The 18,038-nt window shown below is 32.7% G+C and overlaps 3 protein-coding genes and 1 long non-coding RNA gene across 7 annotated transcripts; 1 reads left to right on the forward strand and 3 right to left on the reverse strand.

Moving 5' to 3' along the window:
• Nucleotides 1–285: 285 nt before the first annotated feature.
• On the reverse strand, nucleotides 286–1,167 carry LOC125053214. Its single transcript, XR_007117543.1, has 2 exons — nucleotides 938–1,167; nucleotides 286–498 (listed from the first exon to the last, which is right to left on the reverse strand). It is a non-coding gene; the product is annotated as an uncharacterized LOC125053214 (long non-coding RNA).
• A 2,854-nt stretch (nucleotides 1,168–4,021) lies between these two features.
• On the reverse strand, nucleotides 4,022–5,664 carry LOC125050383 (ras-related protein Rap-2c). The gene has a single exon (XM_047650191.1). It carries the CDS (start codon nucleotides 5,313–5,315, stop codon nucleotides 4,770–4,772), a length of 546 nt encoding a protein of 181 aa, XP_047506147.1. The 5' UTR covers nucleotides 5,316–5,664; the 3' UTR covers nucleotides 4,022–4,769.
• An 801-nt stretch (nucleotides 5,665–6,465) lies between these two features.
• On the forward strand, nucleotides 6,466–12,002 carry LOC125051091 (phospholipid scramblase 1). 3 transcript variants are annotated; one of them, XM_047651244.1, is made up of 6 exons: nucleotides 6,466–6,689; nucleotides 6,912–7,267; nucleotides 8,993–9,258; nucleotides 9,418–9,642; nucleotides 10,413–10,574; nucleotides 11,021–12,002. In XM_047651244.1, exons 2-6 carry the CDS (start codon nucleotides 6,919–6,921, stop codon nucleotides 11,078–11,080), a joined length of 1,062 nt encoding a protein of 353 aa, XP_047507200.1. In that variant the 5' UTR covers nucleotides 6,466–6,689; nucleotides 6,912–6,918; the 3' UTR covers nucleotides 11,081–12,002. The 3 variants fall into 3 exon arrangements, with proteins under 3 accessions (XP_047507200.1, XP_047507215.1, XP_047507207.1); XM_047651259.1 differs by lacking the exons at nucleotides 6,466–6,689; nucleotides 6,912–7,267 and adding an exon at nucleotides 8,305–8,720 and having other exon boundaries at nucleotides 8,989–9,258; XM_047651251.1 differs by lacking the exons at nucleotides 6,466–6,689; nucleotides 6,912–7,267 and adding an exon at nucleotides 8,306–8,720.
• Nucleotides 12,003–12,839: 837 nt separating this feature from the next.
• LOC125052056 (regulator of microtubule dynamics protein 1-like) lies at nucleotides 12,840–16,635 on the reverse strand. Of its 2 annotated transcripts, none has more exons than XM_047652715.1 (5): nucleotides 16,512–16,635; nucleotides 15,990–16,136; nucleotides 15,260–15,460; nucleotides 14,679–14,933; nucleotides 12,840–14,063 (listed from the first exon to the last, which is right to left on the reverse strand). In XM_047652715.1, the coding sequence occupies exons 2-5, from the start codon at nucleotides 16,113–16,115 to the stop codon at nucleotides 13,686–13,688; spliced, it is 960 nt and encodes a 319-aa protein (XP_047508671.1). In that variant the 5' UTR covers nucleotides 16,116–16,136; nucleotides 16,512–16,635; the 3' UTR covers nucleotides 12,840–13,685. The 2 variants fall into 2 exon arrangements, with proteins under 2 accessions (XP_047508671.1, XP_047508679.1); XM_047652723.1 differs by having other exon boundaries at nucleotides 15,990–16,286; nucleotides 16,512–16,627.
• Between the last annotated feature and the right edge of the window lie 1,403 nt (nucleotides 16,636–18,038).

The following is an 18,038-nucleotide window of genomic DNA, read 5'->3' on the forward strand; positions in this document are numbered from 1 at the left end:
ATGGGCATGGCAACGAAGCATCGATTTCCGTTTTAGTTAGTAATTGTGATCTTTGACCGCATACGAATTGTGTATTTAACTTGGGGTAATTTTGCTTTAAACTTTAATACATATTGAGTAGCTGTTTCCAACGGATTATTTAATACATTTTTTCGAGATTTCGATCTTGCAATTAAACAAGCTTATATGTACTATATTTACATATATTGATAGAAACGAACCTATGTACATATAATTTAAGTTCCCAAATGTTCTAGTGTAAAATAATGCAAAAATAGAAAAAGATTCAATTAATAGTTTTATTATTATTATTATTTAATATAAACACATTCAGTCCATTCTAATATACTCCGACCAAATCGGTGTTTCATAGACCGGTTCATTATCAACATGTACAAGGGTTAGTTAGTCAAACTCGTTTGATTTTTCTCGAAAATACAGCATCATATTGTAGTCATGTTGTAGACGAGAACACGTGGTCACATCTTCACAGCCAGGCTGGAGCAAACAATGCAACTCATTTTGTTATTGTCGACCCTCAGAAAATGAGCACGTGTTCACTTGCTCATCCCACCCGTTAACAAGCCTCAAATCATACAAACATATGCTTTAGTATCATATATTTAAGGCCCATTACAGCTCTGATACATAGATAATTAAGGAGATAAAGCATTAATTTACTTTACAATACTGAGAACTAGCGTCAAGACTTGTGTGAGGAACAGATTTTTGGAGAATTCGTTCACAAAGCTTAATTTATAAGTTATTAATGATGAAAGCCCTTCTTAATAAATCGTTAAGAAATCACAAACGAATAACGATGTCTTTACTAATTACTTATTTTTTAAAAGTACTTAGTTTTAAAGGTAATAAGCAGAACGTGTCATCGCAGCCAATAGATACGGTGAAATCATGACATGTATTTAAACCAGCTTACCATGTTCGGTGCAAGCAATGCAAGTCAAGGTGGGTGTTTACGCAACACGCCAAGGACTGCTGCTGACTGCTGCAATGCAACCAGCTGCCCACATACAAGCAACAAGTCGAACAGCTACATACGCCAACACTATAATACTTCAGATAAACCTAACACTAATTAAATTTTCAAAAATTCACAAGTCGGGTGGAATTTGTTATATATTTTACTAAGTTTTCATAATCCATGTTACAAAGGCTAAAAAAAATTTTTATTCCAAAATTATAACCAGTCGCTTCAATAATATATATACTAATTAATACCATCATTTAGGGTGTATCAAAGAACAATGTATATAAATTAAAAATTAAAGAATTTTTATTTAATTGCATTGTTGAGTGAAAAATTAATGCGTACATTTACTGTAGTGCGTACTTAACTTGGTAGTCTAAGTGGGTGCTTTAAATTAACTAAAGTTAATAGTTATTACAAGAGCCACCGCTATTGTGATCTAAACACAAAGGCAATCATAATAAATGATAGTTGAGAGTTATTCATGCGTTACAACAGTAATTCCTGCTATGCCCGCATTGATTGTATAGATGAGAACATTCGATTTATAAGAACTAAGGGCCATTGAGTTGCAATTCAGCAAAAGCTTAACTATAGGTTTTGAGCGAATGTGAACTCAAAGTTAAAATAATACATTTGTGCGAGTTCAGTACCAAATAAAGCGTAGTGATAAATAAAGAAAACCTAAACCATATGAGAGAAGGTGAGAATTAGAGAGACAAAAAGCTTTAAAATCAAACAGTATTAGCTAATTTCTAACACTGATTTTAAAGTTTTTTTTCTTTTCTAGGCAATGTGCCTAATTATTGATGAGGTATTTAATTTACTTCGTTCCGAAATGTACGATCTGCCCTAATGCTATTTATGTATTTATAGCTGCCCCACACGCCGTATTAACGTACGAGATGCGCGGGAGACGCCCATCGAAGCTTCTATTCCCAGCGAGACCTTGTTTTATATACCAACACACGAATATCAAGATTACTGAACAAGGGCACGATATTAAACAAATAGTTTACGTTCAAATGTAAAATCCTGTATGTATCCTGCTTGTGAAACCCCTTAGATTGGGTAGGGAAATACAATTTAATATATAACTTGAATGGTATTTTCATCATAATTGGTATTTTGTGTAAATTTTCGCAGATATATAAATAACAATATAATGTTACTATATTTTAAAACACTTAATCCGCAAACAATAACTATTATTTATTTCGATACTACTACCGGTATATAAAATCGTTTTTCCAATTGGCCACATCTCACATTTACAATCTATGCAAAATAAAGGAAATTCGACTTAATTTTACTACTTTTAAGTAAGTAAACACAGATAGCATCATAAGCTAGCCAAAGGTTTCCATTAAAATAAAAGGATATAATAAATTACAGACTGCATATATGCAAGGCTAACTTTTTTACAAACCTACCTAGAACTGGATACATTGCTCAAGACGAAGCAATGACTGATAGTTTCCTACAAGGTAATCCTATTGTAACTAGTTCCTTAATAAATAGCTTACAGCCTACTAGTTTTTACGTTACCCCGAATGGTTATTGAATTATAAATAAAACTACTCACTTATAAAGGATAAAAACTACAGATCAGTCATGTTCAAATATCAACAAACCCAACGTCGTTTTTCAATGCATTATCGTAACAAATAACAGATTCTATTATTGACATATATAGTATATTATATGTTACTGCCTTGTACACAATTAATTCTTCTAAATTGATAGAATCCGGGTAAAATAACTATCTGGGCCGGTAACGGCACCTAAATTGTGCCTGTAGTGACTCGGGCCGACTGAGCAACCAAACCATGACCTTAAACTCGACATGTCCCACTTTAACGAGCCTTTACAAGACAGATATCATGTAAGTAACTTATAGATTTGGTACCTCAATAAGTTTATCTCGAAAGCTACGAAACAAAGCTATACCCTTTATTTAGAAGGATATACTGAATTAACGTCTGAACTCTCATCAAACTGGTTTCTCTTAAGTTGTTACCAACATTAACCATTTATAGAAGGGAAAATCGAAACTGTATATTGATCGAGAAAATTATTGCAACGATGTAGAATAAGTGGTGTTTAAATGAAGATGGTTGCGCACACGATTGTCATGGTCCAACAGTTTCTTTCGATTACAAACACGCGTCCATTCTTATTGCACCACTAACAGGCCCTTGAACTAATACATTTTATTTTTTAGGCAAATTATTACTTAATGGTAATTAATAGTAAGTAATGAACATACTTTAAGCATGCTATTATCATAATTCCTTTGTTAACTAATAACAGTATCATGCTTAAAATAGCCAAATTAATTTTTATGTATTTTGGAGCCTTACTCAGGACTTCAGGAGGTATTTTAATAATAATTTGCAACAACAATCCTCATTATTAATTATCTACTTTTAATATCCATTACAAACCTTAATCTGGCACCTATGTATAATTTAAAAAGGGTATATTTAATTAAATCTAATTAGCTATAATATTGCTATTAATTTGAGGGAGCATAATTTTATTTTGTGCTGAAGTTTTAACTAGTTTAGTTATTTTATTATATTATAAATATAGTTAGTAAGATGTGGCTGGACTTCTAATATATAATATGTACCTATATGAAATGAGAAAACATAAGCAAGAGGTTGTTTGTAAGTTACTATGAAGAAGCTTGTTTTAGGTTTTTCTACTTGTAATCTAATAAAGAAGGCTGTTGACTTCAATACTTTTTAAGCATCCTAAAAACTACAATTATATTTCAATATTTAAATTGGATCATCTTAGCCATGCAAAAAACTTTGATAATTTATTATTGAAATGAGCATTGAACTAAGCATGAAATAATAATACCATATGATTTTTTTGGTTGTATGTTCATTTAAAGCAATTTTGAACTCTGCTGGTGAAATCACTATGAGTATACTTTTTATACAATATAATTACTAGTTAAAATACTGTTGCATATAAAGTTTAAATGGTTACCTGGTCAGTCCATGAATAAAACTTCACATATTAATCTCCCACTTAAAACTTTTATTATAGATATTTTGTTATATGTATTATCACAAATCCTGGTAGACTTTTAAAACACAATCACACATCTGACAAATCTTAAGTCCATATTTTCTTGATTACTGATTTCTCATATATAAACATAATTTACACAGTAAAACACAATTTCAATATGACTTAGGTGTAAACGCTTATTCGTCGCACTTCACTCTACACAATCATATATAAGATTATTGCATATTTGGATGGCCTTTTATTCCCTTCCTAAAACCGTCCCTTTCCTTTCTCATTTTAATCTCATGAAATTATAAATTATGTACAAAGTGACTAATATTAATATACAATACATTATTATTGTTGCTTAAAATGACAATAATTACACTGTCTGATGTTTTAAAAAGTAAATAAGTTGTTACGATTTTGGAATCTTTTAATAATACATGTAAAAAATCCCTATTTAGTTGATGTACTTGTTGTTTTCATATGAAAATTATTATTGCGGGAGAATCTACCAGTACTAAAGTATGAAAATATAAGATAAAGCACCTCGATTGGACAATGGTATGTATCAAAGATATTAACAACTTGATATGACGCGCATCCGGATCGCTAAGTGTAGAGCTACCAGGGCTGGCGCGCCGCCGCCCAGGCCGCCCTGGAGGCGGCCAGTCGTCGAGCCAAAGAGGACAAGCCTCCACCTCGCCGTTGCAGTCTTACGAGAAATAAATGCCACATTACACTCTAAGTTTTAAAGCACTGTACAACAACAATAAGGTTTCTTTTCCTTTTCAGGACTAACGTTCATTTCACGCACTATTTCCGCAAACATTTCGTTGACATTGGTGCGACTTTTCGCAGAGGCCTCCACAAACGGACAGCCCCACAGCTGGGCAAGGGCCGAGCCTTCGGCTTGGGACACTTCGCGTTGATGTTCCAAATCCGCTTTGTTGCCAACTAACAATATGGGAACGCGTTCTGAACCCTTAACACGCGTTATCAATTCCTTCATTGGTTTTATATCTTGGAACGTCTGGTGATTGGTTAACGAATAAACTACAACAAATCCTTGGCCATTCTTTATATACAAATCTCTCATGGAGGCAAATTGTTCCGTGCCGGCAGTATCCAATATCTCTAGAACACACGGAGAATTATCCACTTCAATTTCTTTCCTATAGAAATCTTCTATGGTGGGGTCATACTTTTCCATAAAACATCCGGAAACAAACTGCACTGTTAAAGCACTCTTTCCGACCCCACCCGAACCCAACACTACCACTTTGAATTCGCGCATTATTGTTGTGTAAAATCACTGTCTAGTCTTCTAAAACGTTTGAGAAACGTATTTCCACTGTGTGCTATAAAAATGTCATTGCTATGTTGGTTTATGACTCACTCGAATGTGATCACTGAGGAACGTTAACGTAGAGAATGATAACTAAATGATAAATAGCGACGCCATTTTAGATTGATAAGTGGCAAAACAACTGTGTTTGCATCGCGGTACTAGCTCTTTCGTTTTCACTACACACCCGAAGCTATAAACGCGGAAGCAACATCAATTCAACTGACTTGCAAAGTGCTGGAATTGGCAGCAGTAGCAGGTTGGTCAATGCACTCAATTGCAATGGTTTGATTGGTGAATGACAGTTGGTACAATTGGATTCAAATGTTGCAATATCATGAACTTATAATTACGTACAAAAGATATGATATTATTTAGGGCTAGAACATAGATTAACGAATTAAAATTATCATTTTGACCTATGTTTATTTAATTTGTGATAAAAAATATGGAGGGGTTACTAGAGTGGGAACAATGAATCTGTATTTTTTTTTTATCTGTCTCATTTTAGAGATTTTGATTGTAATGATGTAAATATTTTATAAAGTAATTTAACACTAATTACAATAACATATATTAATTTTAATACCATACAACGGGAATTTCTCTTTGGTTTTACTAAAGTCTTTTTTATGGCAAGTTTTTTTTCTTAAGTTGTTGTAATTGTAAACGTTCAAAAACTTCTCTAGATCTTTTGATTGACAACATTGTGTAATAAATAATAAACACGATAACCTGAATTTAATATTTGACTCATATATTATTTAGCACTTGACTTAATGTCAAGCAAATCTATTATATTTCCTAAGTATTCGATAATTGTACGTTATAGTATAATGTATAAACATATTACTAGAGTGTGGTGTACAGTTTACACTCTATGGTCGGTACTCGGTGGACGGTAAACCTATATACTATCTTTCTATATACTATAGAACCTACTCTGATTTTTAAAATTAAAATAAGTATAATTAGTAAAAAAATTTTTTGGAGTTTATGGCCTGGTATCTAGACCTTTCGGCCATAATTAGTACATTTGTTATTATCAGTGTTGCTAGATTCTGATCTATCGGATTTCATCCTACCGCCTACGTCGCCCGTCGCCGAGACCATTTGGCAACACTAATTACTTGATTTATTGATTTTCCTGGAGTCAAAACCAAAAAATCTAAATAATAATTTAATTGAGTTTTCCGCATTATGTATTCAATACTGAATTTCCTGACTTAAATTATATGAAATACTTATTACTACGGTGCGGTTAAATAAAGAGATTGAACAGTGTAACAATCACTAAACTATTCTACTGAATTACATTATTAAGGTATGTTGTTCGTAAAGATAAAACAATAATTTTTGTCCTTAGCTTTTCTGGTATTTATAAATTTACTCAAACAAATTACGATAGGCATCTAATAAAACTAGAATAATCTAAATATATCTGTCAGTTTTTACAAAATGGTTGTATTAAATGAACCAGGCGCTGCCCTATTCCTTAGTTTAGTTTTGACCTTTTTAAGGGAGTAAACTTTATCTTCCTTACAGAAACAACATGTCTCACAAACAAACGCCATATAGTCCTAACTTTCCATCTAGTCAGGGTTATGCTCCACCAGCAGAAGGAGAAAAAGCAAATGAAAGCTACCCTATGAATCCACAAGTTGGGTATCCGGGACCACCACCTTCGTTACCCCCAGGAGCTCAACCATTACCAGGAATGCAGCATGGAATCCAACCAGGTTTCCAGCCTGGCTTTCAACCCGGATTTATGCCTGGCTTTCAGCAAGGATATGCTCAAGCACATCCTGCATATCCACACGCACTGCCTGCTTATCCTCAACCACAACCGGGATATCCACCTGCACCAATTGTTCAACAGCCTGGACCAGGCCAAGCTCCAGGTGGGATATCATTATAAGCTGGTGTGTAATCTTGATAAGTCAATGTTATAAACACATATACACAGAGGTAGGAATAATTTTAAGACCAAGTTAGCTATTATTAAAAAGTTGAACATTTTGAAAATTTTGGGAATTACACAACCAATAAGTCCAGTTTTTAAGCAACAATTACTATTATTATCAAATGTGTTTTACTAACTATCATAAAACATTGATAAGTTTTATATTTGTTTACATATGAACAGGAATGTTCAGTTTCAGATTATAAACTTAAACATAATTTTTGTTCTTCCTTGAATGTATATATTGAATTTGCCTTGATATATTGTAATAGCAAGTAAGAAAATCTTAGCATAGCCTTAAACTATTAAAGAGCAGCATTCATTAAACCTAAGTATGTAACATGTTTACATTAAGTTCTTCAATTATTCTTCCATCTCGCATATGGAATACTACTCACATCTCTGGGCTGGGGCTCCCAAGTACCAAATTCTTCCTTTTGACCAAATTCAGCGACGGGCTTCTCGAATTGTCAATCTCCAATGTCTACGCAGAGACATTACGTCTCTTTTCGTTTTCTGGTTTCTTGGCTGGAAGTCTTCCACAGTCCGTTTCACAAGGCATTTTCTTTTGCGAACTAGCAAACTGTGGAATCGACTCCCGGTGGGGGTCTTCCCTGAGAGATACAACCTCCAACTATTCAAAATTCGAGTGTACTCCTCCCCCAAATGCCGTGTCTATGGGCTGCGATGCCTGCCTTTTTTGGCGTCCCGCAGGCTCGTTTGCCCCTATTATATTTAAAAAAAAAAACAATAAATGAAAAAAACTCATTCAGTAATTTTTATTATAAAATTAGTAAATTTAAAAGTTCTTTGTGTATAATATGTGCTTATTGAATTTATTTCATCTATAAACAAGAAAAACTATTTGTAATCAATTACAAAATTGTTTAAGTATTGATTTATTCTAGAGTTGAGGTAGTAACTCTTTATAGATAATAAAGATGTTTGTTTACCCTTATAAGCCCTCTCAGAGGTATCTATCATTACAGTCCATTAAACTGTAGATAGCAGTACTGCTGTCAGTGAAAATAAGTTCGGGCTAAGTTAATTAAAATTATTGATTTTCAATGTCAAAAAATCAAGCTGGAAGTTATTTTGATAACTTTTATGAAGAGCCTTATATGAAAGTAAAAAAATCTGCCATACGCTCAAACTTTATTCAAAAATTTTTTACAATAAATACAATAAACAACCTACATTTGAAAGATAAACATGTGAATTTGGAAACTTTTAATACTTCATATGTGAAAAGGTCTTTCCAGCGCTTATACAAGATAATTTTTACTTCTAAATGCAATAAATATGAAGAGTTTTTGTCTGACGATGAAAAAAGGTTGATTCATGCTATTGTAGATAATCATAGTGTGGTGGAGGGCATATAGTGGTGTGAGGTAGTGTTTATTTAACTTAAAGTTATTGTATCAAATGAATTTGTAATTTGTGTCGTAAATTACATGTTTTTGTTGTAACTCCTTACGTTCCGTTTACTTTGTCTTAACATAATCTTTGTTGCATAATAAAATTACCAGCTTATATGCAGCTTTAAATTTTTAAATGTATGTATACTGTACATGAAAAATTTTCTCAGTAATTACACCTATACCTAGTGGTATAATATTGTTTTTATATAATGCTATAACATTATTTTTTTTTATTGAGACAGGTGGATGGATGACTGTACCGCAAGGACTCAGCAACTGCCCTCCTGGTTTGGAATACCTGTCTTTGATTGACCAATTACTTATACATCAAAAAGTGGAACTTCTGGAGGTGTTTGTTGGTTTTGAAACAAATAATAAGTACACAGTTAAAAATGCGTTAGGTCAAAAAGTATATTATGCTGTTGAAGATAATGATTGTTGCACAAGAAATTGCTGTGGACGGATGCGTCCATTTGATATGAAAATCATGGACAACTTTCAGAATGAGGTAATGCAATATCATACCTACTCTAGTTTCAGTACATTGTATAAATATATTTCATTACTAAACCAAACAGTAAGAATTTAATATAATGCATAAAGGTCCACAAACTTCAAGAGACTATATAGGGTGGGTAGGTTATTTAAAAAAAACTACTATTTTAAGGTTATTCACCTAAAGCGACCTTTGGCGTGCGATTCTTGTTGGTGCCCATGTTGGTTACAAAGCATGGAAGTAACTGCCCCTCATGGTACCGTCCTTGGCTCCATAGAACAAGAGTGGTCAATCTTCAAGCCCTGCTACGTCATAAAGAACGCCACAGGAGAAGTTGTGCTTAAAATCAAAGGGCCAGTCTGTACGCTATCTATCTGTGGAGATGTACAATTTAATGTAAGTAGATTTTTTGTTCTCATATAATGCTTTTTAGAGTGTTTTAGGGAGAGAAGCTTTTAGGGAATCTCATTGTAAAATGGGAAACTTCAAATGAATAGTTAAAATTATTTTTTGGTAGAGTATCAATATCTATTTGGTACAAGGCATCGTGAATCTTGCAGCAAAACAATAAACATGTTTATCAAACACGTATTGACGTACTGCAATAAGTTCTTAGACAATCATTGAATTATCAAGTAATTTAGTTTCAGTTCAACAGTTATCTAAGTTTAAACAATAATAATTATTAATCAATAACAGTGTTCAATGCTTATATTATATATACCTACGCTAAATGAAATTAATCGTACCAATTATATTTTGTATTTCTGCGTTTCTGTTCATTTTTACCAGACATTATTTCTGGTTATAGTTATTGCCATTTTTTGTCATCTTTATTGGAACTTTATTTTAAAAATATGTTATGAGATTATAAGGATTGCTAGCTTAAATGTTTGATTCGTTTATTTTTATTTAAACTTTGCTGAGGTTTAGCGAAGTTTAAACTAAATACATATTTAAAAAAAACTTTTTTTTTCTTTGTATCCAAAAATACAGAAATAAATACATTTAAAAAAAATCCCTAAATCTATTTAATATCTTCGACTTATGTATAATTTTTTAACGTCATTGAAGAATATTATATCTCGTCGCTTATTATTAATTAACAATCACTTTTCTGTAAATAATATATTAATTGTTTTTTGTAATTGTATTGATTATTTCAGGTTTACTCGAAAGATGGTGAGACCAAAGTGGGGAAAATAACCAAACAGTGGTCGGGTTTGGCCCGTGAAGCATTCACCGATTCAGATTATTTCGGCATCACGTTCCCAATGGATTTGGATGTCAGGATAAAGGCAGTTCTGCTGGGAGCATGTTTTTTGATTGTAAGTATTTTTTGGTAATTCTTGATTATTTCTGTTAGGGGGCGTCCATAAATTACGTGAGGTGTTTTTTTTTATTTTTTATACCTCCCTCCCCCCTGGTGAGATATCGTGAGATTTTATTCAACCCCCTCTCCCAACCCCCAATCTCACGTGAGATTTTTCAAAATGTGGGTTTCTTACGTAAACGCATTGGATTGTTATTGAAAAAAGAAAAAATTTGCTTCGTGCTTTTATTTACGACTAAAACAAAATAAGTGAAATGTTGAGCGTTTAGGTATGGAGTTAGCGGGAAGTTGCAAAGATGGCCTTTTTAGGGTCAACCGTCCTACCGTTCCTATTTTTTTTTTCAAAAAGAAAAAAATTGCGTGATATTTGTCGAGACTAGGCACTAGGCCATCTCTGCTCTTTAAATGATTTACTAATATGAATTTACGTTTGAATTCCAGGACTTCATGTTCTTCGAAAAGTCCGGTAATCTAGAACAAGATGGGCCAGGTATGTTGTAAGTTGAATCTATGGTTTTAATGCGACTACAGCTATAGAATTTTGTTTTGGGAAAAGATCCTTGAATGATTGTATTTTTATATTAATACTTAAATGTTAGACATATAGGCTACAAAGGCTTGCTTCTATTAACATGTGTTATAGCCATTTTGTTTATCTTTGTTTCGATTTTTTATATTTGTTCTCTAATGGAAAGTAAATATGTATAAGCATTTTCCTTATAGTATTTAAGAATTTTGTGATTGACATTGAAATGTACTATTATGAATCTATTTTAATAATGATTTTGTATTACTTGGTATTATTTACATAAGTATGTTAAAGCACTCAAAGAATCTCAACTAGTGAATTTCATATCAGTTTCAATTTTAAATTCTGTTTAATTTTTACCGTATTGACTTGAGAAGCGTTGATACCTAAAAGACGTAATTTATGGTTAAACCCCAAATGTTCATAACCAACAAGGTGAAAACATTTAAAAAAATCCGTTGCTATCATTAATAACACCGATTTAACTACAAAACACGAGAAAGGGCCAAACCAGTATGTAAGTTAAGAGTGTAATTATACTGATTTGGTTTCCATAAATAAGGGGGTTAATCTACTATCACCGAAGTATTTAGTTGGATTTTTTAAACAAAACTTTGGAAAGTACCCTAGAGTAAATGCATTGCGATTTTCATAATGGCCGATTTACATTATCTTAGTGTGTAGGAGAGTGCTTTAGTACAACTTGAAAGGCAAGTTCATTAGCGTAGCGTTTACTAAAGCAAGTAGCGTTTACATGTTTCAACTAAAGTACTATCCTAAAGCACTCTCCTAAACACTAAGATAATGTAAATCGGCCTTTAGAAACACTTGATGTGTGCTCTAAATATTGAAGTGATCAACAAATGTAACAATTTGTTTGCTTGTTTCTTGTTTGTACATGAGAAATACCTCCTATTTATATAATATTAACCATTTTATACGCTGTTGTTACTAAGTACTTATTTGTCATATACTGACTACGATAAAAAGAAACAGATCTGATGGCTTACCACGTATTTAACGATTGTTTCGTCAAGTTTGTCACCGTGAATACTAATACTATACAATATATTAACAGCTTTTGAGCGCTCGATTTTGCATAAAAGTTGTATGACTTAAAATTCTATTCAGAGGTGTTTGTTTAGGTCCAAATAGGGGCCCATACATACCATACAATACCATCCGTATCACCTCGACGTCCGTCATTCCACAACAGAGCGTTTTCTAAGGCAGTTTTTGCCGCGCACCACCACTATGTGGAACCAGCTGCCCACAGAAGTATTTCCGAACCAATTCGACTTAGGGTCCTTCAAGAAAAGAGCGTACCAATTCTTGAAAGGCCGGCAACGCACTTGCGAGCCTTCTGGCATTGTGAGTGTCCATGGGCGGCGGTATCACTTAACATCAGGTGAGCCTCCTGCCCGTTTGCCTCCTATTACATTAAAAAAAAATACAGCGCTTCTCGGGTTTTTCATACAAATTTCGTAGTACGTAGTCGACTTTAAGAAATGTTTATTTTTCTTGGATTGTTGTAACCTGTAATATTAAACCCATTAATCTTATTATTTAAGGATCCTATTTACAAGAGAAAAATATCTTTCATGACAATTGAGACTTATATTCTATCTAGACTATTACTAGAAATTTTAACTTGAATAATTTTAAACCTGTGATACTTATTTAAGAAATTGACAAAACCAAACTCATTTTGGCATTTACAAACTTTTTGAATGATTTATAGCAATGGTTGTTTTAATGTTACGCTTTTAATGTAACATTTGAACGCTTATTTTAATGTATCGCTGAGCTTAATATTAAACCTAGATATAATCAATATACAGGAAAACGGCACAATATAAAAATATTGTATAAATATTGTTGTAGCCAAGTCAATATTATCCTATATATGCACAAATACTTTCAGTATTTAATTCGTCTTGATAGCTCAGTCAAGAATTCTTTAAGCCTCCGCTATTCGGATTTATAAGAAGCGTATAAGTTTATTATGAGTGCCAAAAAATATTTTTTGTCTTAATTATATACACACATATAAACATAGTCTAAAATATGTGTATCGCTTTGAATCTAAAACCGTTGCGACGAATTATGGTTAGTGTATATTATTGAATATAAATAATTATTATTTATAATTTTGTAAAATTTTCATATTATTGGAACATTATTTAACTCAAATCTACTTTTGGATTGGATTCTTACACATATGGTCCATCGTAATCTGTCCACTCTTGAATATTTTGACCTTTTTTATCCTTATATGTATTAATAATATTTAACTTGTATTGTTGCTAATAATTTCCTATTGAAGTGTTATTTGTTGTCAAAATGCATTTTTTTTATATGTGTATGGGTGTTGTGCTAGTTAACAACTAAGTGAATTATTGTCAATCTTAAATATACTTTTAATAGCTATAAGACGCCCATATTGTACGCGTTGTAAAACTTGAATAAAACAATTTATCCATTTATGTGTATTTATTTTGTTCCACATAATTCATCATTTATTTTATGAATTTAATACAAGTTTACCTACTACAAATAATAATGGAGATACCAAAGTTATGGCGATATAGTAAAATCGCACTTAACTTTCAATTTCCTTAAGATCTTGGCTGCCTCTTTTTTAGCAAGATGATCGTCATTCGACTTAGCAGGATAACTGGCAGCCAATTTTAGGTAATACTTTGCTTGGTCCTCCTTATTCAATTTGAGATAGCAACAACCAAGTCTCAATAAGTTGACACTATAAAATCTTGGCTGAGCTGCTTCTGCTTTTAAAAAATAGTCTAGGGCATCTTCATACGTGGAGTAAGGTAAAGGCATATATAGGGCTTCGGCTGTTTTCCGTTGGTGCCATGGAAACTCAGTGACTTGATAACACCATTCGCCAAGCATGTGGAGTAGTGCAGCATCGTTTGGGTTCAAGTTAACCGCCAACTACAAAACATTTGTGGAAACAAGGTCTAGGTATGTTCTTAAACTTTATAATAATTAACAAATATTATTTGTATAATTATCCCAATACAGATGCTGAACAAACAAAACTTCCTTATTTATAAAAATAAAAGCCTTAAATAAAATTGTTTTGTTTCCTTTCCATATAAAAGTAACAGAATTAAGTGGCAAAACATGATGGCGTCTATGAGCCGCAGTTATCTTAATTAAGAGTCACTATTCTACATACTCATATTACCTGTGAAAATAGATATGATTTGGAGCCAGAACAAGCATCACCTAACAGGTCAATTATTAAACAAAACACCTTGTAATTCTGATAGGTGCACTAATATGTTTAGCTGATATGATTTTATATAACACTAGTGGACCCCATAGATGTTGTCCTGCATGATATTTCAAGCTATTAGGATATTAAAGTATGAAAGTACCGACTGCAGCGCCACCTGCCGGGCTGATTTATCTAAACCATTCCTAGATCCCCTTGAACACACACAAAAAATTTCATCAAAATCGGTCCAGTCGTTTGAGAGAAGTTCAGTGACATACACACTCACAGAAGAATTATATATATAAAGATTAAAAATAAAAACTTACTTCCATATGTTTTTTAATATTCGGCAGTTCTTGTATCTTTTTTCTTACACCATCATTAGTGCTCTTTAAGTCCAATATTAAGGCATACCATTTTTGGACAGCAAAATGATCCCAATGGTTTTCTAATTCTTCAGCAATAATGCTGTAGGCTTTTGAAATCAGCTCATCTCTATGTGCTTGGTCATGTTTAGGCTGTTTTGCTATATTGTACAAAACGCGACATACACGCCATTTAATTTCTATGTTATTTTGATCCTGTAATTAGTAATGTAATATGTATATAAAAGAATTTCATATGTTTTAAAAAAAAATTTTAACGTAAATTGTTAAACTATTTATTTATTTTATTATCTAAGATAATTCATTATTTTTTGGACTTATATGTTGTACTTATCATCAGGTCTAAAGTTGCCATAAGATTAACTTCTAACTTGATAAATAATTTAGAGTGATATTAAAAATGTTACTTAACATCACCTCCAATAGTCCATAGAAGCTACAATATTTTGCATTATTATTAAAAGGTTACTACAAAATTTTGTACTAAAGACGACTTATTATTTACTTGGACAATACACTACCTCTGTGCTTGATAAAAGTTTGAAGCATTCCTCATATTTTCCATTTTCAAACAATGAATCAGCAACATTGGTTACTTCCACAGAAGGTTTAAAGATTTCTTTCTGTTCTAAAGATGTAAATTTTAGTTTTGCAGGCCATGCTATTGTTAATGTTATAGGAAGTTTAATCTTTATGACAGACTTGGCAAAGGAAAATTTAATCTGGAAGTTAAAAACATTATTATAAATAATAGTAGAAAGGGTAACACAATGAGTTAAATTTACTAAATAGTACTATGAATGTAGCGACTAAGATCAGGGAAAGTAAAAGCTAGCTTGAGGACAGTGGCGTAACAATAGGGTGGCAGGGGTGGCAAATTACCACGGTCCCCCGACCCAAGAGGCCCCTGCCTGAGAGATATTATGTTCTATGGATGAATGTGAAGTCAGAATACTCATTGGTCTAGCGTGGAGACTACAGACCATTTCCCCTCGCCTAAGATGTGTCTATGGCCATTAGTGGGACATATACAATGTGTAATTGAGTACACTGAAAATGTCGAAGTTTATTAAAATTAAACTGAGTACTGACGATTTTTACTAATAGGGCCCCATCAAAAGAAGATTTGCCACAGGCCCCAGATGGTATAGTTACACCACTGCTGGAGGATCTGTTATTTTATATTATTTAGGTACAATAGAAAAAAAATCCTGAAATATTGTCATAAAATGTTTCACAAAACATACTTACCGGTCTCATCAAATAATTTTTGTAATGAAGTAAGTTTGTTTGGAACATAGTAACAAAAACATTCTTGCTAATAGAACTTGGTTTAAAAATAGGAATCATATATTGCGAACAGATCAGATTTTTCATTATGTTGCTGCAGTAACTACTCTACAATATGAATTACCAATTTATTATATTTTATAATTATTTCATTTCTATAAATAAACAAATGTAGAATCTACTCTACGTCGCTGGATGATTTAGTAATAAACCAAGTAAATATCGTCGGGGGATTGATTTATCACACGACCATATAAGCTGAAAATATTATAGTGATAATAATTAACTTTTGAGCATAATAAAGCTGAATTTATGTTAAGATAATCGAGCAGCAATCGCAAAATAAACAACAAATGAATATTCCTCTAGAATTAGAAGAATTAGAATTTATTTATAAGATTCTCAAAGATAAACTCAAACAAAACAAGTATTGATTTGTTGAAATTTTACTAAATAGCAAATAGGTAGTAAGCAAGTACATACTTATCCATGTTTATAACAACGCGGGAAAGCTGCAAAATAAAATTGTAATTTGTATTTTATTGATTATTGCACAGTGCATACATCCTTCCTTTACTATTGTACACAGATTACAGAAGCGGAAGACTAAACCAACCCTTATTAACTGTCAAGTGTCAACTATTAATAGAAATGCAGATGTCAATGAAAAGCAATATTAGAGTCAGTGCTTAAAGGTGCGCTTACACGGGCAACTAAAATTGCTCAATTCCAGTCAATACTCGTCAATTATGACGTCACGACTACATCAAGCAATTTACGGCAACGGCAACAAGCATCAATACTGCGTAATACAATATTGAGCGATATGGCGCAACTTCATCAACTAGGCAATACTGTCCTACACGAGCATTTTAAGGTGCGCTTACACGGGCAACTAAAATTGCTCAATTCCAGTCAATACTCGTCAATTATGACGTCACGACTACATCAAGCAATTTACGGCAACGGCAACAAGCATCAATACTGCGCAATACCATATTGAGCGATATGGCGCAACTTCATCAACTAGGCAATACTGTCATACACGAGCATTTCAGTTTTCGCTCGCTATGGACGACATTGTTCTTGCTGCGGCGGTTTGTAGCGCTTTTTTTTATCATTAATCAAAAACAAAAAAGAAAGAAAAGGAATAGGCGTATCTGGGTGCGATCGTTTTTGGCAAATAGGACAAAATTTTCATTATGTAAAGATGATATATTATTCAAAAACTTTACTAGAATGTCACGAACAGACTTTGAATAAAGTAATTAGAAATTATTATTATTTAGACCTCTCCTCGCGGAAGCAAGACGGCAAGCCGCAAAACAAACAAGTGCGAATGAGACATATACAAAAATTGCTAGGAATTTCCAAGTCCATTGGATATTCGTCAATTCGTATCTGCGACATTGAGCGATATGAAATATCTGGAGCAATTCGAAGCAATATCGCCGAAATAATTTATTGCAATTTATTGAATTTATTGAAATTGCTCCAGATCGGTCCATTCGTGTCGCCGAGCAATTATTGCCCTCGTGTAAGCGCACCTTAAGTATTCGCTCGCTATGGACGACATTCTTCTTGCTGCGGCGGCTTGTAGCGCTTTTTTTATTATTAATCAAAAACAAAAAAGAAAGAAAGGGAAAAGGCGTCTGGTGCGTCAAATCTGGGTGCGATCGTTTTTGGCAAAGAGGCCGCAATTTTCATTGTGAAAATAAAATTAAACAATTAAAGAAAAAAGTAATTTATTAAATTTTTAATTTATTACTTTTTAATTTTTCTTTAATTCTTTAATTTAATTGTTTTTTTTTTCAAGAATTAGATAATATATTATTCAAAAACTTTACTAGAATGTCACGAACATACTTTGAATTACTTTTGAATAAAGTAATTAGAAATTATTATTATTTAGATCTCTCGCTGTCCCCGCGGAAGCAAGACCGCAAAACAAACAAGTGCGAATGAGACATATACAAAAATTGCTAGGAATTTCCAAGTCCATTGGATATT

Source organism: Pieris napi, chromosome 1 (genome assembly GCF_905475465.1).
Source record: "Pieris napi chromosome 1, ilPieNapi1.2, whole genome shotgun sequence".
In the NCBI taxonomy this organism is placed as follows: domain Eukaryota; kingdom Metazoa; phylum Arthropoda; class Insecta; order Lepidoptera; family Pieridae; genus Pieris; species Pieris napi.